This window comes from Nerophis lumbriciformis, linkage group LG31 (genome assembly GCF_033978685.3).
Source record: "Nerophis lumbriciformis linkage group LG31, RoL_Nlum_v2.1, whole genome shotgun sequence".
Classification (NCBI taxonomy): Eukaryota; Metazoa; Chordata; class Actinopteri; order Syngnathiformes; family Syngnathidae; genus Nerophis; species Nerophis lumbriciformis.
In genome coordinates this window covers 632,557-657,486 of record NC_084578.2, presented here as the reverse complement: position 1 = coordinate 657,486, position 24,930 = coordinate 632,557, and the positions used below count along the sequence as shown (strand labels likewise).

The following is a 24,930-nucleotide window of genomic DNA, read 5'->3' as shown; positions in this document are numbered from 1 at the left end:
TTAGTACCGGTACCAAAATATTGGTATTGTTACAACACTATGACAAATAAGAGTTGACAACAAAGAAGAGTAGATAACAAAGAAGAGTAGATGACAAAGAAGAGTAGATGACAAAGAAGAGTTGATGACAAAGAAGAGTTGATGACAAAGAAAAGTAGATGAGAGAGGAAGTAGAGTAGATGAGAGAGAAAGAAGAGTAGATGAGAAAGAAGAGTAGATAACAAAGAAGAGTAGATGACAAAGAAGAGTAGATGAGAGAGGAAGTAGAGTAGATGAGAGAGGAAGTAGAGTAGATGAGAAAGAAGAGTAGATAACAAAGAAGAGTAGATGACAAAGAAGAGTTGATGACAAAGAAAAGTAGATGAGAGAGGAAGTAGAGTAGATGAGAGAGAAAGAAGAGTAGATGAGAAAGAAGAGTAGATAACAAAGAAGAGTAGATGACAAAGAAGAGTAGATGAGAGAGGAAGTAGAGTAGATGAGAGAGAAAGAAGAGTAGATGAGAGAGGAAGTAGAGTAGATGAGAAAGAAGAGTAGATAACAAAGAAGAGTAGATGACAAAGAAGAGTTGATGAGAAAGAAGAGTAGATGAGAGAGGAAGTAGAGTAAATGAGAAAGAAGAGTAGATGACAAAGAAGAGTGGATAACAAAGAAGAGTAGATGACAAAGAAGAGTAGATGACAAAGAAGAGTAGATGAGAAAGAAGAGTTGATGACAAAGAAGAGTAGATGACAAAGAAGAGTAGATGACAAAGAAGAGTAGATGAGAAAGAAGAGTTGATGACAAAGAAGAGTAGATGACAAAGAAGAGTAGATGAGAGAGGAAGTAGAGTAGATGAGAAAGAAGAGTAGATAACAAAGAAGAGTAGATGACAAAGAAGAGTTGATGAGAAAGAAGAGTAGATGAGAGAGGAAGTAGAGTAGATGAGAAAGAAGAGTAGATGACAAAGAAGAGTGGATAACAAAGAAGAGTAGATGACAAAGAAGAGTAGATGAGAGAGGAAGTAGAGTAGATGAGAAAGAAGAGTAGATAACAAAGAAGAGTAGATGACAAAGAAGAGTTGATGAGAAAGAAGAGTAGATGAGAGAGGAAGTAGAGTAGATGAGAAAGAAGAGTAGATGACAAAGAAGAGTGGATAACAAAGAAGAGTAGATGACAAAGAAGAGTAGATGACAAAGAAGAGTATATGAGAAAGAAGAGTTGATGACAAAGAAGAGTAGATGACAAAGAAGAGTAGATGACAAAGAAGAGTTGATGACAAAGAAGAGTAGATGACAAAGAAGAGTTGATGACAAAGAAGAGTAGATGAGAAAGAAGAGTAGATGAGAGAGGAAGTAGAGTGTAGTAAATAAGTGTTACCTGTGCAGTAGAATGAGAGGAAGAAGAGCATGAGTCCAGTGAACAAGTTGGCCATGAAGGTGACGACACCACAGGTGATGCCTTCAGGGACAGGATAGACCGTCTCAATAAAGAGCTCCAAGAAGATGGGAACACTGCTGTTGATGAAGATGCCCACCAGGATGCACGACGTGTACAAGATGGCTGCCACACACACAAGGATTACACTTTTAATACTACACATACACATATATGTACTACACTTTTACTACTACTACTACACATACATGTACTACACTTTTACTACTACTACACATACATGTACTACACTTTTACTACTACTACACATACATGTACTACACTTTTACTACTACTACACATACATGTACTACACTTTTACTACTACTACACATACATGTACTACACTTTTACTACTACTACTACACATACATGTACTACACTTTTACTACTACTACACATACATGTATTACACTTTTACTACTACTACACATACATGTATTACACTTTTACTACTACTACACATACATGTATTACACTTTTACTACTACTACACATACATGTACTACACTTTTACTACTACTACTACACATACATGTACTACACTTTTACTACTACTACTACACATACATGTACTACACTTTTACTACTACTACACATACATGTATTACACTTTTACTACTACTACACATACATGTATTACACTTTTACTACTACTACACATACATGTATTACACTTTTACTACTACTACACATATATGTACTACACTTTTACTACTACTACACATACATGTATTACAGTATTACTACTACTACACATACATGTATTACAGTATTACTACTACACATACAGTACATGTAATACAGTATTATATATACAAGTATATAACAAGACTAAGACAGTTGGATAAGAGGAGTCAGACAGGTGTATAAGAGGAGTAAGACAGGTGTATAAGAGGAGTCAGACAGGTGTATAAGACAGGTGTACCTGCAGTGGAGGGCAGGTGAGTGTAGCTGCTCAGACAGGTGAGTGTGAACCAGGTGTATAAGAGGAGTCAGACAGGTGTATAAGAGGAGTCAGACAGGTGTATAAGAGGAGTCAGACAGGTGTATAAGAGGAGTCAGACAGGTGTATAAGACAGGTGTACCTGCAGTGGAGGGCAGGTGAGTGTAGCTGCTCAGACAGGTGAGTGTGAACCAGGTGTATAAGAGGAGTCAGACAGGTGTATAAGAGGAGTCAGACAGGTGTATAAGAGGAGTCAGACAGGTGTATAAGAGGAGTCAGACAGGTGTATAAGAGGAGTCAGACAGGTGTATAAGAGGAGTCAGACAGGTGTATAAGAGGAGTAAGACAGGTGTATAAGAGGAGTCAGACAGGTGTATAAGACAGGTGTACCTGCAGTGGAGGGCAGGTGAGTGTAGCTGCTCAGACAGGTGAGTGTGAACCAGGTGTATAAGAGGAGTCAGACAGGTGTATAAGAGGAGTCAGACAGGTGTATAAGACAGGTGTACCTGCAGTGGAGGGCAGGTGAGTGTAGCTGCTCAGACAGGTGAGTGTGAACCAGGTGGAGGACAGAGAAGCTCCAGCCAACATGAGAACCAGAATCAGTTTCAACATTCCTCTGATGGAGTCTGCAAACCTGCCAGGGACAAAAGTAGTAGTAGTACTATTTAGTAGTACTACTATTTAGTAGTAGTACTATTTAGTAGTAGTAGTACTTAGTAGTAGTACTATTTAGTAGTAGTGCTATTTAGTAGTAGTACTATTTAGTAGTAGTACTATTTAGTAGTAGTACTATTTAGTAGTAGTACTATGTAGTAGCAGTAGTACTTAGTAGTAGTACTATTTAGTAGTAGTACTATTTAGTAATAGTGCTATTTAGTAGTAGTACTATTTAGTAGTAGTACTATGTAGTAGCAGTAGTACTTAGTAGTAGTACTATTTAGTAGTAGTACTATTTAGTAGCAGTAGTACTTAGTAGTAGTACTATTTAGTAGTAGTACTATTTAGTAGTAGTACTATTTAGTAGCAGTAGTACTTAGTAGTAGTACTATTTAGTAGTAGTACTATTTAGTAGTAGTACTATTTAGTAGTAGTACTATTTAGTAGTAGTACTATTTAGTAGCAGTACTATTTAGTAGCAGTACTATTTAGTAGTAGTACTATTTAGTAGTAGTACTATTTAGTAGCAGTGGTACTTAGTAATTGTACCATTTGGTAGTAGTACTATTTAGTAGTAGTACTATTTAGTAGTAGTACTATTTAGTAGCAGTACTATTTAGTAGCAGTAGTACTTAGTAATAGTACTATTTAGTAGTAGTACTATTTAGTAGTAGTAGTAGTATTTGGTAGTAGTAGTAGTAGTATTTAGTAGTAGTACTATTTAGTAGCAGTGGTACTTAGTAATTGTACCATTTGGTAGTAGTACTATTTAGTAGTAGTACTATTTAGTAGTAGTACTATTTAGTAGCAGTACTATTTAGTAGCAGTAGTACTTAGTAATAGTACTATTTAGTAGTAGTACTATTTAGTAGTAGTAGTAGTATTTGGTAGTAGTAGTAGTAGTATTTAGTAGTAGTAGTAGTATTTAGTAGTAGTGGTAGTAGTATTTAGTAGTAGTAGTATAAGATAGTAGTTGAAGGAGTTAGAAGAAGAAGTATTTAGTGATGCATTAAGTATTTGGTGATGTATTAAGTATTTAGTGATGTATTAAGTATTTAGTGATTTATTAAGTATTTAGTGATTTATTAAGTAATTTATTAAGTATTTAGTGATGTATTAAGTATTTAATGATGTATTAAGTATTTAATTATGTATTAAGTATTTAGTGATGTATTAAGTATTTAGTGATTTATTAAGTATTTAGTGAGTTATTAAGTAATTTATTAAGTATTTAGTGATGTATTAAGTATTTAATGATGTATTAAGTATTTAATTATATATTAAGTATTTAGTGATGTATTAAGTATTTAGTGATGTATTAAGTATTTAGTGATTTATTAAGTATTTAGTGAGTTATTAAGTAATTTATTAAGTATTTAGTGATGTATTAAGTATTTAGTGATGTATTAAGTATTTAGTGATGTATTAAGTATTTAGTGATGTATTAAGTATTTAATGAGTCATAGACCTCCTCCTCAGAGGAAGACTCTGCTAGCTTTATTTGTATTTTGTCATACTTTTTTCAACGCAATACTAGCCCTAACAAGTAAGTAGTAGTTTTTAGTAGTAGTAGTACTTAGTAGTAGTACTATTTAGTAGTAGTAATAGTTTTTTGTAGTAATGCTATTTATTAGTAGTAGTATTTAGTAGTACTATTTAGTAGTAGTATTTAATAGGAGTAGTAGTACTATTTAGTAGTAGTACTATTTAGTAGTAATACTATTTAGTAGTAGTACTATTTAGTAGTTGTTGTATTTAGTAGTAGTACTATTTAGTAGTAGTATTATTTAGTAGTATTCGTATCTAGTAGTAGTACTATTTAGTAGTTGTTGTATTTAGTAGTAGTACTATTTAGTAGTAATACTATTTAGTAGTAGTAGTATTTAGTAGTAATAGTATTTAGTAGTAGTACTATTAACAAGTATGGATTATTATTGTTAAAAATAAGTATTATTGTTATAAAATAATGACTATTATTCTTATAAAATATGATTATTATTATAAAATAATAATAATTAATGTTATAAAATGATTATTGTTATAAAATAATAATTATAAAATAATGATTGTTATAAAATAATGATTATTATTTTTGTAAAATAATTATTGTTATAAAATATATTGTTATAAAATAATTTTTGTTGAAGAATAATTATTATTATTGTTATAAAAGTATTAGTATTATTGTTATAAAATATGATTATTCTTATAAAATAATAATAATGTTATAAAATAATGATTGTTATAAAATAATAACTATTGTTATAGAATAATGATTATCGTTATAAAATAATTATTGTCATCAAATAGTAATGATTATTGTTATAAATAATGATTATTGTTATAAAATAATGATTATTGTTATAAAATAATGATTATTATAAAATGATTATTATTTATATAAAATAATTACTGTTATAAAATAATTATATTGTTATAAAATAATGATTATTAATGTAATCAAATAGATTGTTATAAAATAATGATTATTATTGTCATCAAATAAAGATTATTGTTATAAAATAATGATTATTATTGTCATCAAATAATAATTATATTGTTATAAAATAATTATATTGTTATAAAATTATTATTACTATTGTCATCAAATAATGTTTATTATTGTTATAAAATAATGATATTGTCATCAAATAATAATGATTATTGTTATAAAATAATGATTATTGTCATCAAGTAATGATGATTATTGTTATAAAATAACGATTATTATTGTGACGCCACATGGACCTCCTGAGGGGTCAAAGACCAGGACCAAAGAGGACTTCCTGATCAGAGACAAGGTTGACTTTCTCTAAGGTGGTCCTTCCTGGTCCACCGTTAGGACCGAACACCCCTCTAAAGTCTCTCAGGGACCTGGGGCCACGGCTGACCGCGCAGGTAGTTAACAGCACCATCACCTCCTTTCACCTGAAGGTTTACCTGGCCATGGCCACCCCGAACACGCAGCCCCCCACCGTGGACCAGAACCCGATCCAGCCTGCATCCACCTGAGAAGGACATGACAAGTCAGACTTTCAGCGTGTGTGTGTGTGTGTGTGTGTGTGTGTGTGTGTGTGTGTGTGTGTGTGTGTGTGTGTGTACCTGGCTGACTCTGGCAGGTGTCAGGACCATGTCAAGGACTCCCTCCCAGCCTGCAATGACACCAGTGGGGACAGCGTAGGCCAAGGCGATCATCACAAAGCGCAGGTTACTAAAACACAACATGAACAATTCCACCTCAATCAATAAACATGCTGCACTCCTTCAAACATCATGGAAGTTTTTTCATCATGAATAAGTGTATCCTAGACAGATCATTTCCAAGTTGTAATACCATGACTGGACAATTAGTTTGCTTGAATTAAAAAAGGATTAAAAACATTATGTTTTTTTAAACAGTTCAACACAAAAAGGACATAAACAGGCTTGTAGAGAGAATATAAAAAGTAGGTGCAGTGCGGTGATGTCTTGCCAAATTTCTTATTTTGTGTCCCGTGAAAAAAACGTCTGACCGGAACTCTCCAAAAATGACTCAAGTTCTGTGGGTGAATGATGTAAACCCACCACACCGGTAGTTTTTAGCACTTCCGTAGCGAGTCTACTGAGAGATATAAGTCACAATGCATGTGCATGTACGAGCCAGTCTGCCCCACAACAAGAGGAAGAGATGAGCTTATGGACTACGGCACAGGACTTATGCAGATCCCAAATACCGTATTTTCCGCACTATTAGCCGCACCTAAAAACCACAAATTTACTCAAAAGCTGACAGTGCGGCTTTTAACCCGGTGCGCTTTATATATGGATTAATATTAAGATTCATTTTCATAAAGTTTCGGTCTCGCAACTACGGTAAACAGCCGCCATCTTTTTTCCCCGTAGAAGAGGAAGTGCTTCTTCTTCTATGCAAGCAACCGCCAAGGTAAGCACCTGCCCCCATAGAACAGGAAGCGCTTCTTCTTCTACTGTAAGCAACCACCCGCCCGCGTAGAAGAAGAAAAAGCGCGCGGATATTACCGTACGTTTCATTTCCTTTGTGTGTTTACATCTGTAAAGACCACAAAATGGCTCCTACTAAGCGACAGGGATCCGGTTCATGAAAAGACGCAATCTCTCCATCCGCACACGGACTACTATTTCACAGCAACTGCCTAAAGACTTTCAAGAAAAGCTGGCTACTTTCCGTGCATATTGTAAAAACAAGATAGCTGAAAAAAAGATCCGGCCAGAGAACATTATCAACATGGATGAGGTTCCACTGACTTTTGATATTCCTGTGAAGCGCACGGTCCTCTCCAAGGTTTCTCATAGTCATTCACATCGACGTCCCACTGGGGTGAGTTTTTCCTTGCCCGTATGTGGGCTTTGTACCGAGGATGTCGTTGTGGCTTGTGCAGCCCTTTGAGACACTTGTGATTTAGGGCTATATAAATAAAGATTGATTGATTGATTGACTGTGGATACAACGGGAGCACGTACGGTGAATATTCGCACCACAGGGAATGAGAAGTCATCCTTCACTGTGGTTCTAGCTTGCCATGCTAATGGCCAGAAACTTCCACCCATGGTGATATTCAAAAGGAAGACCTTGCCAAAAGAGACCTTTCCAGCCGGCGTCATCATAAAAGCTAACTCGAAGGGATGGATGAAGAAAAGATGAGCGAGTGGTTAAGGTAAGTTTAAGTTTACGCGAAGAGGCCGGGTGGCTTTTTTCACGCAGCTCCGTCCATGTTGATATACGATTCCATGCGCGCCCACATCACGCTGGTTTTAATATATTATTAAAGTTTGACTGACCTATCTGACTGTTTTTTTGACATTCCTTTAGCGCAGTTAGATGCGGCTTACAACACGGGGCGGCTTATAGGTGGACAAAGTTTTGAAATATGCCGTTCATTGAAGGCGCGGCTTATAACCCAGGGCGCCTTATGGTGCGGAAAATACGGTACACATTATCAGGAACCAAGGGGTCAGAAAAGTTGGTTTTACATAACATTGGGAAACAAAACGGCAGACAACGTATGTTGAAGCACAGTACGTCTGACTATGGTAGCTGTAATACTCCGACTATCCGTCAAGCGTCAAAGTCCTACTAAAACTTTTGGACAGATTATGAGCACTGTGTGTAATGTTCTATATTCTTAAAGAAACATCAACGTTTTGGTGTTGCTTGCAAGCATCTTCTTGCAGTCCACATGTATCTCTTATGTGTGACTGCCATCTGCTGGTCACACTTATCATGACACCAAGTAGCAAATAAAAGTCAGCACAACACGTACATGAGGTGCACCAGGTCATGAGTGAAAATGAAAGGTAGAAATAAAGAGTGTAATAATGTGATGCTTCACAGAGAGTTGACACACACTTCTCTGCTAACCTGCAGTGGAAACACTCCCCGGCTCATAAAAGCAGCACCGTCACTTTTTATGAACGCTGGAGGAAAAGAAGCGTGTTTGTCCTTTTTGTGTTGAGCTGCTTAAAATAACAATGTGAAAACATTTTTTAATTAAGGCAAAATATTGTGTGCGATATAATGTGTGATACAAGCAGTCTTGCAATCACACACAAGTAAACTCGCTGCAGAAATGCTTGTATCGCACATGATATCATACACAAGTAAACACGCTGCAGAAATGCTTGTATCGCACATGATATCACACACAAGTAAACTCGCTGCAGAAATGCTTGTATCGCACATGATATCATACACAAGTAAACACGCTGCAGAAATGCTTGTATCGCACATGATATCACACACAAGTAAACACACTGCAGGACAGCTTGTATCGCACATGATATCACACACAAGTAAACACGCTGCAGGACTGCTTGTATCGCACATGATATCACACACAAGTAAACACACTGCAGGACAGCTTGTATCACACATGATATCACACACAAGTAAACACACTGCAGGACAGCTTGTATCACACATGATATCACACACAAGTAAACACACTTCAGGGCATCTTGTATCACACATGATATGACACACAAGTAAACACTCTGCTTGTGTCGCACATGATATCATCCATTTAACATGCAAGCACGTGTCATCCCATACTAGTTTTGTACTGATTTCAGAGTGATATCAATATGGTATTGGGACAGCCCTGATCCAAAGTGGATGACATTGCAGACTTGCTCAGGTTCCAGTGTAGTTGTTCACAGTGCAGGTGAGATGTGAGATGTGAGATGTGAGATAGAAGCGATGGTGTGTCTTCATGGAGTGTTCCAAGGAGACAACCACTGGAGCTACTTCTACTTTTCATTCATGGCCTGCAGCCCCACAAACACACTGGCTCCTCCTCGGGCAAAGCACTTTCCTCAGTGGGAGTGAGAGAGGCTCCATCTTTGTCACAACATTTCCTCTCAGGCCAGCACTCCACTAATCTTTCTACTCACATTTACAGCTCACAATACACTCTTTTCTTCAATCTAAGGAATGATTAGCAAGCAGGACTGCTTGTATCACACATGATATCACACACAAATAAACACGCTGCAGGACTGCTTGTATCACACATGATATCACACACAAGTAAACACGCTGCAGTATTGTATAGGACATTACGTAGTTAAGTTGCAGGATGCGGACACATTTGTTACTGTATATTCTGCCTTGGAGAGCTTGTATGTGTGAGTTATATCTGACATTTTACAAAGAAGCTCATACGGTCCAATACTTGCTTATATGAATGGTGCAGTCACGTTATGGATAGCATGGCTAAGTGTGAACCTACTGTAGCTACAGCATTCACTCTTAATTCTTTGTCAGAGTTACACTGCCACCTGCTGGCCCACCTGAGCAGTCTGCACATGCTGCTCCTGTAGCTCAGCCTCTGGCTGGCAGCGGCCACACTGGGGGGCAAGGGCGGCCGCGAGGGGAAGTAGAGGAGGACGGCGGCAAACAGCACTGCAATAACCGACAGCTCTGAGAGAGAGAGGGGGGGGGGGGGGGGAGTTAGAATGTGGGGGGGGGGGGGGAGAGAGAGAGAGAGAGAGAGAGACATATGATATTGATATAATGGATATATAATTCATATAGTAAGAGTATGTTTACTTCCATGATGACCTCCTTAAAGTTTTGTAGTCAATCAGAAATATCAAGCAGCTAAAATGCACCAAACATGGAGAGTGTTTTCCCATCATGCATTGCAGCGAATTAAAATGGGAGTCATTTCAAATGATGTGTTGTGTTTGGACATTTTCCCACAAAGTTCAGTGAGCATGTTGTGACAAGACTGACACCCCCACACCCTACCTGCATACAGAACCAGCTGGATCTTGTCCCGCATGGACTGCTCCGACACCGACGCCGTCATGGCCGTGGTACCGTTGGGGGCGGGCACCACCAGAGGCCCCGCCACGTAGGCCACGGCCCCGCCCAGGTAAGAGAAGAGCGAGGCCACAGCGGTGGCGGTGGCCCTCTGGTCAGGGGCGAACCAGGTGGTGGACAGGAAGGGCCCGGCGCACATTATGGTGGGGCCGGCCAGACCGTTGAGAAGTTGACCCCCGTGGATGAACCTGAGACAGTGTCAGGGAACATGAAACAGGAAGTCAAGCTAGGGAACAACATGAGACAGGAAGTCAAACTAGGGAACAACATCAAGACAGGAAGTCAAACTAGGGAACAACATCAAGACAGGAAGTCAAACTAGGGAACAACATCAAGACAGGAAGTCAAACTAGGGAACAACATCAAGACAGGAAGTCAAACTAGGGAACAACATCAATACAGGAAGTCAAATTAGGGAACAACATCAAGACAGGAAGTCAAACTAGAGAACAACACCAAGACAGGAAGTCAAACTAGGGAACAACATCAAGACAGGAAGTCAAACTAGGGAACAACATCAAGACAGGAAGTCAAACTAGGGAACAACATTAAGACAGGAAGTCAAATTAGGGAACAACATCAAGACAGGAAGTCAAACTAGGGAACAACATCAAGACAGGAAGTCAAACTAGGGAACAACATCAAGACAGGAAGTCAAACTAGGGAACAACATCAAGACAGGAAGTCAAACTAGGGAACAACACCAAGACAGGAAGTCAAACTAGGGAACAACATCAAGACAGGAAGTCAAACTAGGGAACAACATCAAGACAGGAAGTAAAACTAGGGAACAACACCAAGACAGGAAGTCAAACTAGGGAACAACATTAAGACAGGAAGTCAAACTAGGGAACAACATTAAGACAGGAAGTCAAACTAGGGAACAACATCAAGACAGGAAGTCAAACTAGGGAACAACATCAAGACAGGAAGTCAAACTAGGGAACAACATCAAGACAGGAAGTCAAACTAGGGAACAACATCAAGACAGGAAGTCAAACTAGGGAACAACATCAAGACAGGAAGTCAAACTAGGGAACAACATCAAGAGAGGAAGTAAAACTAGGGAACAACACCAAGACAGGAAGTCAAACTAGGGAACAACATTAAGACAGGAAGTCAAACTAGAGAACAACATTAAGACAGGAAGTCAAACTAGGGAACAACATCAAGACAGGAAGTCAAATTAGGGAACAACATCAAGACAAACTAGGGAACAACATGAGACAGGAAGTCAAACTAGGGAACAACATCAAGACAGGAAGTCAAACTAGGGAACAACATCAAGACAAGAAGTCAAACTAGGGAACAACATCAAGACAGGAAGTCAAACTAGGGAACAACATGAGACAGGAAGTCAAACTAGGGAACAACATCAAGACAGGAAGTCAAACTAGGGAACAACATCAAGACAGGAAGTCAAACTAGGGAACAACATGAGACAGGAAGTCAAACTAGGGAACAACATCAAGACAGGAAGTCAAACTAGGGAACAACATCAAGACAGGAAGTCAAATTAGGGAACAACATCAAGACAGGAAGTCAAATTAGGGAACAACATCAAGACAGGAAGTCAAACTAGGGAACAACATCAAGACAGGAAGTCAAACTAGGGAACAACATTAAGACAGGAAGTCAAATTAGGGAACAACATCAAGACAGGAAGTCAAACTAGGGAACAACATCAAGACAGGAAGTCAAACTAGGGAACAACATCAAGACAGGAAGTCAAACTAGGGAACAACATCAAGACAGGAAGTAAAACTAGGGAACAACACCAAGACAGGAAGTCAAACTAGGGAACAACATTAAGACAGGAAGTCAAACTAGGGAACAACATTAAGACAGGAAGTCAAACTAGGGAACAACATCAAGACAGGAAGTCAAACTAGGGAACAACATCAAGACAGGAAGTCAAATTAGGGAACAACATCAAGACAAACTAGGGAACAACATCAAGACAGGAAGTCAAACTAGGGAACAACATCAAGACAGGAAGTCAAACTAGGGAACAACATCAAGACAGGAAGTCAAACTAGGGAACAACATCAAGACAGGAAGTCAAACTAGGGAACAACATCAAGACAGGAAGTCAAACTAGGGAACAACATCAAGACAGGAAGTCAAACTAGGGAACAACATCAAGACAGGAAGTCAAACTAGGGAACAACATCAAGACAGGAAGTCAAACTAGGGAACAACATCAAGACAAGAAGTCAAACTAGGGAACAACATCAAGACAGGAAGTCAAACTAGGGAACAACATCAAGACAGGAAGTCAAACTAGGGAACAACATCAAGACAGGAAGTCAAACTAGGGAACAACATTAAGACAGGAAGTCAAACTAGGGAACAACACCAAGACAGGAAGTCAAACTAGGGAACAACATCAAGACAGGAAGTCAAACTAGGGAACAACATCAAGACAGGAAGTCAAATTAGGGAACAACATCAAGACAAACTAGGGAACAACATTAAGACAGGAAGTCAAACTAGGGAACAACATCAAGACAGGAAGTCAAACTAGGGAACAACATGAGACAGGAAGTCAAACTAGGGAACAACATCAAGACAGGAAGTCAAACTAGGGAACAACATCAAGACAGGAAGTCAAACTAGGGAACAACATCAAGACAGGAAGTCAAACTAGGGAACAACATCAAGACAGGAAGTCAAACTAGGGAACAACATTAAGACAGGAAGTCAAACTAGGGAACAACACCAAGACAGGAAGTCAAACTAGGGAACAACATCAAGACAGGAAGTCAAACTAGGGAACAACATCAAGACAGGAAGTCAAACTAGGGAACAACATCAAGACAGGAAGTCAAATTAGGGAACAACATCAAGACAGGAAGTCAAACTAGGGAACAACATCAAGACAGGAAGTCAAACTAGGGAACAACATTAAGACAGGAAGTCAAACTAGGGAACAACACCAAAACAGGAAGACAAACTAGGGAACAACATCAAGACAGGAAGTCAAACTAGGGAACAAAATCAAGACAGGAAGTCAAACTAGGGAACAACATCAAGACAAGAAGTCAAACTAGGGAACAACATCAAGACAGGAAGTCAAACTAGGGAACAACATAAAGACAGGAAGTCAAATTAGGGAACAACATCAAGACAGGAAGTCAAATTAGGGAACAACATTAAGACAGGAAGTCAAACTAGGGAACAACATCAAGACAGGAAGTCAAACTAGGGAACAACATCTATTATGATTCTGATTCTGATTCTGATTCTGATTCTGATATATGACTCAAGTCTATTTGTATTTAAACTGTCATTGTTCAATAAATAATAATGAACCAAAATCAATGTTGCTATGAATTATTGACATAATGTATCAAATCAAATATTACACTTTGAACATTTTTGGGGGGGAATACTGAATATTTTGTGTTTTTACCATAAACACAAAGTTTCTATGACAAAAAAAATGAAACAAAAAACAAACAAAACTATTAATCAAAGAATAGATATGAAGTTGATCTAAATATTTAAGCTTGAAAGTAAAAAAAAAAAAGTTTTAAAACAATGTATGACGTATTTTTAACACTTTTATGAGTGGGACCCTTTTGGGTCCCTGGGAATTTTAGTGGGATTTTTTTTTTTTTAAATGTCATTGCTCAAAAAATAATAATGGATTAAAATCAATGTTATGAATTATTGAACTATTTAAGGCTCCAATTACTTCACATCAAATATTATACTTTGAAATATTTTTTGGGGGAATATATTTTGCCATAAAAAAAAAATTAGCATAAAATAATAACACTGACAGACCGATCTTAAGTTGATTCAGACATTTAGATGTTGAAAGTTAAAAAAGAAAAAAATGTACGACTTATTTTGAACACTTTTATGAGTTGGACCCTTTTGGAGCCCCAAAGACTCAAGTGGGATTTAGAGAAGAAATAAGTGTTTTTGGAAGAGGAGGACGCCAGTAGGACAAAGGGAGCGCTGCATTGTGGTTAGTGAGTTACTGGAGCTGTATCAGGTGTGGGTGTGACATCACCATGCACCCAGGATGAAAGTGTGGGTGTGACATCACCATGCACCCAGGATGAAAGTATGAGTGTGACATCACCATTCACCCAGGATGAAAGTATGGGTGTGACATCACCATGCACCCAGGATGAAAGTATGTGTGTGACATCACCATGCACCCAGGATGAAAGTGTGGGTGTGACATCACCATGCACCCAGGATGAAAGTATGTGAGTGACATCACCATGCACCCAGGATGAAAGTATGTGTGTGACATCACCATGCACCCAGGATGAAAGTGTGGGTGTGACATCACCATGCACCCAGGATGAAAGTGTGGGTGTGACATCACCATGCACCCAGGATGAAAGTATGGGTGTGACATCACCATGCACCCAGGATGAAAGTATGTGTGTGACATCACCATGCACCCAGGATGAAAGTGTGGGTGTGACATCACCATGCACCCAGGATGAAAGTGTGGGTGTGACATCACCATGCACCCAGGATGAAAGTATGAGTGTGACATCACCATGCACCCAGGATGAAAGTATGGGTGTGACATCACCATGCACCCAGGATGAAAGTATGTGTGTGACATCACCATGCACCCAGGATGAAAGTGTGGGTGTGACATCACCATGCACCCAGGATGAAAGTGTGGGTGTGACATCACCATGCACCCAGGATGAAAGTATGAGTGTGACATCACCATGCACCCAGGATGAAAGTATGGGTGTGACATCACCATGCACCCAGGATGAAAGTATGTGTGTGACATCACCATGCACCCAGGATGAAAGTGTGGGTGTGACATCACCATGCACCCAGGATGAAAGTGTGGGTGTGACATCACCATGCACCCAGGATGAAAGTATGAGTGTGACATCACCATGCACCCAGGATGAAAGTATGGGTGTGACATCACCATGCACCCAGGATGAAAGTGTGGGTGTGACATCACCATGCACCCAGGATGAAAGTATGTGTGTGACATCACCATGCACCCAGGATGAAAGTGTGGGTGTGACATCACCATGCACCCAGGATGAAAGTGTGGGTGTGACATCACCATGCACCCAGGATGAAAGTATGAGTGTGACATCACCATGCACCCAGGATGAAAGTATGGGTGTGAAATCACCATGCACCCAGGATGAAAGTGTGGGTGTGACATCACCATGCACCCAGGATGAAAGTGTGGGTGTGACATCACCATTCACCCAGGATGAAAGTATGGGTGTGACATCACCATTCACCCAGAATAAAAGCAGGTGGAAGTCAAGCAGACGTGAAAGCTGCTTCCTCTCCAAACTAACACACTTTCTTCTTGTGCTGACTTCCATCTCCCAGCACAGGATGCTGCGCCTCAGGACAAAAACAGGGTCTGGACCCCTGGAGAGGCCCTTCATGGAACCTGCCAGACATGAAACGGCGCGCGGAACAAATACGTCGCCACAGGCGAGTCGACCCGCCTTCTTGCACCGCCAGGGAACCAAAATGTGGTGTTGGCACACCTCACACTGACTGTGACACCTGCTGGTGGTACTGTGCACTGCATCAACACACCTCACACTGACTGTGTATATATATATGCTGTCATCTAGCAAAGCTGAATTTGACCAAGCAACCCCCCCGTACCAAAAAGCACTTGATGAAAGCGGATACAACTTCACCCTCACCTATGAACCCACGCCAGGAAACCAACCAAAAAAAGAGCAGAAAACGAAACAACATTATCTGGTACAACCCCCCATACAGCAAAAACGTCTCAACTAATATTGGCCACAAATTCCTCACTCTGATCGACAAACACTTCCCCAAAGGCAACACCCTAAGAAAAGTATTCAACAACAACAACATTAAATTGAGCTACAGCTGCATGAACAATATACGACAAATTATTTCAAACCACAACAAAACAATTGCAAATGAGCCATCTGCCCCCGGACAGAGCGACTCCAAAACCAACAAAGGCTGCAACTGCCGCAAGAAACCTGATTGCCCTCTCAACGGGGGGTGCTTACAAACATCAGTCGTTTACCAATCAAAGGTAACACGCAAGGACATTAACACATCCGACACATATGTAGGATTAACCGAGGGAGAGTTTAAAACCAGATGGAACAATCACAAGGCTTCTTTCAGGAACCAAAACTTGCGGAATACTACAGAACTCATCAAACACATTTGGGACCTCAAAGACAATAATGTTGAATATTCAATAACATGGCAAATTCTTGCATCCAGCACACCTTACAATAGTGGTAATAAAAGATGCAACCTATGCTTGAACGAGAAACTGTTTATTATATACCGTCCAGACCTGTCATCCCTCAACAAGCGCAGCGAAATTGTATCAGCATGCCGTCACAGACGGAAACACCTCCTAGGTAACACATGAGCCAATCACCACGCCCCTACGCCAGCCTGTACCTACCCACTCTGTGCCCTATATAAACCATGGTATGTGAATGCTTCCATTAAAATCTCCTGATGATTGAGGGAACCCCTCATGAAACAGGCCTGTAGAGATGAAGTAGTCTTGTGATTTTTTTCCCCCACACATACATATATTGCGCTCTACCACGGTATCGAGCACTATTTTTTGGATAATCTTATTAAGACATATATATATATATATATATATATATATATATATATATATATATATATATATATATATATATATATATATATATATATATATACACACAGTGGGGCAAAAAAGTATTTAGTCAGCCACCGATTGTGCAAGTTCTCCCACTTAAAATGATGACAGAGGTCTGTAATGTTCATCATAGGTACACTTCAACTGTGAGAGACAGAATGTGAAAAAAAACCTAGGAATTCACATTGTAGGGATTTTAAAGAATTTATTTGTAAATTATGGTGGAAAATAAGTATTTGGTCACTTCAAACAAGGAAGATCTCTGGCTCTCACAGACCTGTAACTTCTTTAAGAAGCTCTTCTGTCCTCCACTTGTTACCTGTATTAATGGCACCTGTTTGAACTGGTTATCTGTATAAAAGACACCTGTCCACAGCCCCAAACAGTCAGACTCCAAACTCCACTATGGCCAAGACCAAAGAGCTGTCGAAGGACACCAGGAAAAGAATTGTAGACCTGCACCAGACTGTGAAGAGTGAATCTACAATAGGCAAGCGGCTTGGTGTGAAAAAATCAACTGTGGGAGCAATTATCAGAAAATGGAAGACATACAAGACCACTGATAATCTCCCTCGATCTGGGGCTTCACGCAAGATCTCATCCCGTGGGGTCAAAATGATCATGAGAACGGTGAGCAAAAATCCCAGAACCACACGGGGGGACCTGGTGAATGACCTGCAGAGAGCTGGGACCAAAGTAACAAAGGTTACCATCAGTAACACACTTCGCCGACAGGGAATCAAATCCTGCAGTGCCAGACGTGTCCCCCTGCTTAAGCCAGTGCATGTCCAGGCCCGTATGAAGTTTGCCAGAGAGCACATGGATGATACAGCAGAGGATTGGGAGAATGTCATGTGGTCAGATGAAACCAAAATAGAACTTTTTGGTATAAACTCAACTCGTCGTGTTTGGAGGAAGAAGAATACTGAGTTGCATCCCAAGAACACCATACCTACTGTGAAGCATGGGAGTGGAAACATCATGCTTTGGGGCTGTTTTTCTGCTAAGGGGACAGGCCGACTGATCCGTGTTAAGGAAAGAATGAATGGGGCCATGTATCGTGAGATTTTGAGCCAAAACCTCCTTCCATCAGTGAGAGCTTTGAAGATGAAACGTGGCTGGGTCTTCCAGCATGACAATGATCCCAAACACACCGCCCAGGCAACAAAGGAGTGGCTCTGTAAGAAGCATTTGAAAGTCCTGGAGTGGCCTAGCCAGTCTCCAGACCTCAACCCCGTAGAAAATCTGTGGGGGGAGTTGAAAGTCCGTGTTGCTCGGCGACAGCCCCAAAACATCACTGCTCTCGAGAAGATCTGCATGGAGGAATGGGCCAAAATACCAGCTATTGTGTGTGCAAACCTGGTAAAAACCTATAGTAATCGTTTGACCTCTGTTATTGCCAACAAAGGTTATATTACAAAGTATTGAGTTAAATTTTTGTTATTGACCAAATACTTATTTTCCACCATCATTTACAAATAAATTCTTTAAAAATCCTACAATGTGAATTCCTGGATTTTTTTTTCACATTCTGTCTCTCACAGTTGAAGTGTACCTATGATGACAATTACAGACCTCTGTCATCATTTTAAGTGGGAGAACTTGCACAATTGGTGGCTGACTAAATACTTTTTTGCCCCACTGTATATATATATATATATATATATATATGTGTTAATATTTGTGACAGCCCACAGGAAACACTGCATACCAGATGAATAAAGTGTGTATATTGTATTATATAGCTGTGACATTCCCATCTTTAAAGGCACTTAAAAATGGAAATGACCTTCTCACGGTGTTTCTAAAATGGAGCATGACTGAGTGAGCAGGAGGATAATGCAACTATGCTTTTATAGCTTCCACTTGCCTGAGCTGCTCTATGAAGAATAATGACAGGACTGTGTGGAGACGTTACTTTAGATCTTCTAATGAGCAGACAAAATGACTGTGTGAAGACGTTACTTTCGATCTTCTAATGAGCAGACAAGATGACTGCAGCATGAAGAAGGTTAGCATGTTGACATGAAGAGTAAGGTTAGCATGCTGACCTCCCACATCGCAGCTTTCTATCTCTGTTTGTGTTTGACATCTGCTCCTTCATTTCACCCTCACCCTGGGAGGACAAGCAGTATAAAATGGGGGCTGGATGCAGATGTAATGGATTTTGGAAGACATGTGAGGAGGAAAATGTCATTAACTAAAACAAGTCCAATTAGAATCGACTGATAATTCTAGGAGTGTCCAGACTCTCGATACTCTTTTTACTTCTGATACTGACATTGATCTGATATGATATCAGCAGGAATCACACATACTTGTATCATTTAGTCATGTGGAATGTTATTCAGGCTAGATGAAGTGAAATGAGTCAAACAGAGTTATGAAAAACACTAGCATATTTATTATTACCCGCCTGGATCGGACTGTCTTTAAGTTGAAGTGGAGAGGTAATTTTTTTTTTTTCAGTGACACCTAGTGGTCACAATAATTCATGAAGTTAAGCTCATGACACGGTAAGTGGAATGATGCGGACACGATTGTTACTGAATACTTTCTAACATGCCTTGAAGACTTAGTAAGTGTAAGTAAAATGTAACTATAATACTTGTTTATATTGACTAATGTCACCTTCTATAGTTCAATGATTATTAACTATTTCTAGCATGTTTACCTTTATATTTACATGAGTTCTTCAAGCTAGAGGAACCTTCAAACACTAACACTCTGTAGAGGTGTCTAAATATATTTACAAGAATGTCGCTTATTTTACATGTTGAAAAAGTCCTGCACCATAATTCTTGGTTGGACTTCTCAGCAGCAGAATAGTTGGATCTGAGTGAAGAGCACCCTCTGCTGGACACACAGACAAGTGTTCAAGGGGAAGTGCACTTTTTTGGAATTGTTTTGTTTATTATTGTTATTTATAGATTGTTATTTACATATGAACACTGATATTTATTATTTATATATTATTTACAGATAAATACTGACGTTTATATATTGTTATTGACAGATAAACACTGACATGTATTATTGAGGAGGAGGAGGAGGAGTCTTACCAGCGACGGAGGGGCGGGTCTGACAGCGGGATGCTGCGTAGGACCGCCCCCAGCAGCATGAAGAAGGCCGACAGGAGGAGCGACGCACGCAGACCTGCAGGATACAGGAAGTGGTCAAACCAGGCCATCATCTCCTGGTTCACAGGTGTCAAACTCAAGGTCCCTCACGTCCTTTAAAGTGGCCCACCATCTCGTTTAAAGTGGCCCGCCACGTCCTTTTATGTGGCCAACCATTGGCCGGCCACATCGTTTAAAGTGGCCCACCATGTCGTTTAAAATGGCCTACAAAATACTTTAAAATACTTTAAAACGACATGATTCGCCACGCCGTTGAAATGTGTGTGCGTTAGAGATGCGCGGTTTGCGGGCACAACCGCGGAGTCCGCGGATTATCCGCGGATCGGGCGGATGAAATTTAAAAAAATTAGATTTTATCCGCGGGTCGGGTCAGGTCGGGTGGTTGAAATAAAAAAAAATTTGATTTTAAATAGATTCAGGCGGGTGGCAGTTAAACCAATTGGTAAATATATATACATAGTTAAATGTTGTTACCCACATACGAAAAACGAGCAGGCACCTGCAGCATATGCCACAACAGAAGAAAAAAAAAAAAGAGATGGACACTTTTACGGAGCGGAGAAGGGACGCCTCGCCGGGGTCCGGGACCGAGGCCCCTTCCCCCGAGAGGGCCCCACCGGGAGCCGTAGCTGAGGCGATCCGCGAGAAGGGCCCGACGCACGTCCAGGGTCACCGACACCCCGCCTCGTCCGCCTTCGCCGCGGCCGGCGTCACGCGCAGCAGGTAAGCAGCTTACCTGCCCGCCACCCCTGTGGCCGGGGGCTCGTAACAGGGGTCACTCCGCGCGCTCCGCCCGCGCAGCTTACCTGCCCGCCACCCCTGTTGCTGGGGGCGCGTAACAGGGGTCACTCCGCGCGCAGTGCGCTCACGAAAGGGGTGGGGCTCACCCTGGTTGATATAGACAGCGGGACGGTGGCCATGGAAGTCGGAACCCGCTAAGGAGTGTGTAACAACCCACCTGCCGAATCAACTAGCCCTGAAAATGGATGGCGCTGGAGCGTCGGGCCCATACCCGGCCGTCGCCGGCAGCGAGATGCGCTTGGAGGTGCGCTCAGCGCGGCTCCCATATGATTGCGCACTGGTGTGCGTCTGGGTCGTGACAGCGTGGCACGCGAATGTCTGTGCTGCATTGGATCAGTCTCCTTTCTTTAACAGGCAAAAGCTTTATAACCTCACTAATGCCTTGCATCGTCTATATTAGATATATAACAACGGGCGGGTGCGGGCGGGTGCGGGCGGGTGCGGGCGGATGGCGGGCGGGTGCGGTTCTGATCAAATGTTACATCGGGTGGATGGCGGATGGTTGACGACTTTCTGATGCGGTTGCGGATGAAATAATTGCCTATCCGCGCATCTCTAGTGCGCGCGTATTCAGATTTGTGTAAAACAGATTGGTTATCTTTTTACACGTCACTTTTGGGACCCTTCTGCCTTATAAGATTTGTGTGTCCGTGCAGAGATCTGAATGTGTAAAAAGTCTTGTGTGTCTGCAACTTTCCCTGCACCCACTCATGTTATTCTGTGTTGAAGACACACATTAGAGTGTCACACTGACAACACCCAACTTGTTCACAACTAGTGGGGAGAATAGGGAAAGGAAAGTTGCAGACACACAAGTCTTTTAACACCTTCAGATCTCTGCACGGACACACAAATCTTGCACAGAAGTGTCGCAAAAGTCAGGTGTAAAAAGACAACCAAAAGGGTTCTTGCTTCACACAAATCTGAATACACGCACCCATTTTTTTTTTACACACACAGATCGAAATACGGACACACAAATATGAGTACACACACACAAACTAGTACACAGACACGTAAATCAGATTACAGATGCACAGATTAGGAAACACATTTGCAAATAGTGTTGCTCCAATAATACTTCCATACTTGCTACAGAACACTTGGACTGTTACTGGTGAACTCTCTCCTCGCCAAAAAGCGTGCGAGGAATCCCAGAGTTCCTCATTTCATGAGTGACAACAGGAAGTGTTTTTCTCCACGGGATGTGGAAGTGGCTTGGTGTTCTCTGTTTGGTCACGCCTGGCGTCAGCTTGGGAAACTCAACTTTCTGTTCTCTCGCTATCCTGACTATTTAGGAGCGACTGCAGGAGACCACACACTACTTTACTACTGCACCTTTTAAAGTTGAAGTAGTTGCACACAGTTAGTTAACAACACAAAAGATCCCATAGTGAGGACTTCTTAACACAGCTACTGATGGTGAACTCAATAAAGTGGGCTGTTTTTTGTCAGCGAGCAAAAGCGAAAAGACCTGAGAGGACTCGAATGCCACAAGGACCACTTTGAGAAACATTCCACTGTCACACTTACATGGGTCAGAGGTCAAGATTCAGCACACAAGTGGACCCTGAACGCATCATGACCACTTCATGAACATCTTTTACTTTCAGGGAGTTATGTCAGAGTGGACTTCTTTACCCACTGAACCACAGACGGTGTGTGTGTGTGTCACATTTAGACAACAATGTGTGTGTGTGTCACATTTAGACAACAAGGAGGGCCTGTCTGTCACCATTAAAAGCAGGTCACACAGTATCAGTAGCCACATGCACATGGACAACATGTATTTATTCTGTTTATAATTCGGATCAGAATGTTACTGCGTACATGGACCCTGGAAAAAAACGATCCGATTACAAAGTGCATTTTCATGCATCACACCTTAAATTGGAATACTTTATTTTGACATGCGCAGCACAAACCGTAAACGGAAGTAGAAGAAGCAGTGACTGTACACAAACACGGCTCCGTGCATTTCTGCTAGTCCGATGTCGTCACGTTATTTATCATTTTTGTTTGCTACTTTTGTTTTACCTCTCTTTTTAAAATGGACCTGTTCTGTGCCCTCTGTGTTGTGAAGATATGTACGGGCTGCCTTAGTTACTGTAGTGGCAGACATGTCCTTCTTCAGGGCGGGTCCTCATGTTATGCGTCTGAGGCTAGCAGTTAGCAGTAAGGTTGAGAATAAAACAGCTTGTTGAGACAACAACTTGATCTTTCCTTTTATCGTTACATCTACACACGACACTCCAGACCATACTATACTAAGGCTGAAACGACGCGTCGACGTAGTCGACGTCATCGGTTACGTAAATACGTCGACGTCGTTTTTATGCGTCGACGCGTCGCATATTTACGTCACACTGCCGTCATGGCGGAGCGCAAAGCAGACGATGCGAGCGGTGCGAGCGAGGGGAAAAAAGCACGCCAAAAGTCGTCAAAAGTGTGGGAGTATTTCAATAAACGGCCTTATAATGTTGTAGCGGCGAACAGCTGTCTCGTCAGCTGACGCGCGAGCTCGCAACCGTGGCTGTTTAGCAACCAGCCAAACCCCACTTAATAAAATTATATTTTATCTTAGAGCACATCCGCATCCCTATTCACCTAGGCAACCCCAGGAAATGTATATAATTCGGCATTATTTCGGCCAGTCGGCTTATATGATCAGAACCGATCAGTTTACGTTCACGCGCAGGTATAACGCGGGGCGCTCCCGTCTCATCTGTTGGGGCACGAGCCCGGTAATTAGACCGCTGTGTCAAATCAAGGAGTACAAAAGACGCCAGCGCAGAGTGGAAAAAGGTTTAGTTCATTACAGATAACCAAGAGTTGTGCCAAAAGTATGTAAGATTTAATATTTCTCTTCGTGGGTGTGGCGCACCTGTTGCGCTAGTGAGATTGGGGGCGGGGGGGAGTTGTGTGCATGTAGCGTGCTTAGTCTGGAGGCTAAATACACACAGTGTGTTATGTAACTGTTGTTTAGTGTTGATATTCTTTGCTTAGTTTGATAAATGTTGGAGCAGTTTGCTTCATCAGGAGGGTGAAGTCACTCAACTTCAAGTGTTGGATTTAACTGTGTTGGATCATTGGCTGCTGGTGAGGGCATAGAAAAAGGGGCATTTTTCTACCAGTAGACAGCGTTTAAGATTGAGTGTTTCACTGCTAAATTAATAATATATTTATATTGAATATGGATTTTAAATATGTATCTAAATAGGTGGTTAATTGGTTAGGTATTTATGTATTTGCATATTGGGTTTTCTGCTGCATTTATCTATTGTGTTTCTGGGTTTAAATGTATTTTATATGTATCTTGGTGCATTTATGTTGAGACAATTTATTTAAAATCTGTTTTAACTTAAAGGGAAAAGATGTGTCCATTTTCTTGCACTTGTTTAATGGTTAAGAGTTTGATAGCCTAATTAATAATTGTAAATTATGGTATTGATAATTGATTGATTTTTTACAGCATGTTTATCTTGCGGTGTTTTGTCCTTAAAGGTTTTTCACCTACTAAAGAAGCTAAAGGCTACTAAAGGCTACTAAAGACAGCTAATGACAGCTAAAGAAACTAAAGTCCACTGCTAAAGACTGCTAAAAAGACTAAAGAAGAAAAAAGAAGCTGTTTCTTCATTGGAAAAACTGTTGCAAACTAAAGGAAAATAAAAGGAATAAGTAACTACGGTCTGGTCTTTTGAGTGAAATCCAGAAGCCACATTCAGCATTGGTACATCCCTTCAAGTGTGGGATAAGCACAGCGAAAAAAGCAAAACACTTGACAGTTGTTGTATGCACACTGTGTCAAGTGGAAATGGCCTATCATAGCAGCACAACGGCTATGAAGGAACATTTGAAAAGAAAACACCCGACAGCGTTCTTGCCATCACCATCAACTAGTCAATCGTCCGCGTGAGTATACGTTGTCATCATTACACAAAAACATGAATGTGTCATTTGTATC

General features: G+C 40.6%; 1 protein-coding gene across 2 annotated transcripts in view; it reads right to left on the bottom strand.

The window, feature by feature from the left end:
- Nucleotides 1-24,930, bottom strand: part of slc49a4 (solute carrier family 49 member 4) — a 28,465-nt gene that overhangs the window by 1,758 nt on the left and 1,777 nt on the right. For both annotated transcript variants that reach the window (XR_012049247.1, XM_061926152.2), the window contains exons 2-8: nucleotides 20,088-20,181; nucleotides 10,284-10,546; nucleotides 9,824-9,953; nucleotides 6,119-6,227; nucleotides 5,957-6,024; nucleotides 2,866-2,993; nucleotides 1,357-1,539 (exon numbers count right to left, since the gene is read on the bottom strand). Coding sequence is in view for 1 of the 2 variants with exons in the window: in XM_061926152.2 (XP_061782136.1) it covers nucleotides 1,357-1,539; nucleotides 2,866-2,993; nucleotides 5,957-6,024; nucleotides 6,119-6,227; nucleotides 9,824-9,953; nucleotides 10,284-10,546; nucleotides 20,088-20,181 (975 nt within the window). In the remaining variant the exon portion in view is untranslated. The remainder of the gene's footprint in view (nucleotides 1-1,356; nucleotides 1,540-2,865; nucleotides 2,994-5,956; nucleotides 6,025-6,118; nucleotides 6,228-9,823; nucleotides 9,954-10,283; nucleotides 10,547-20,087; nucleotides 20,182-24,930) is intronic.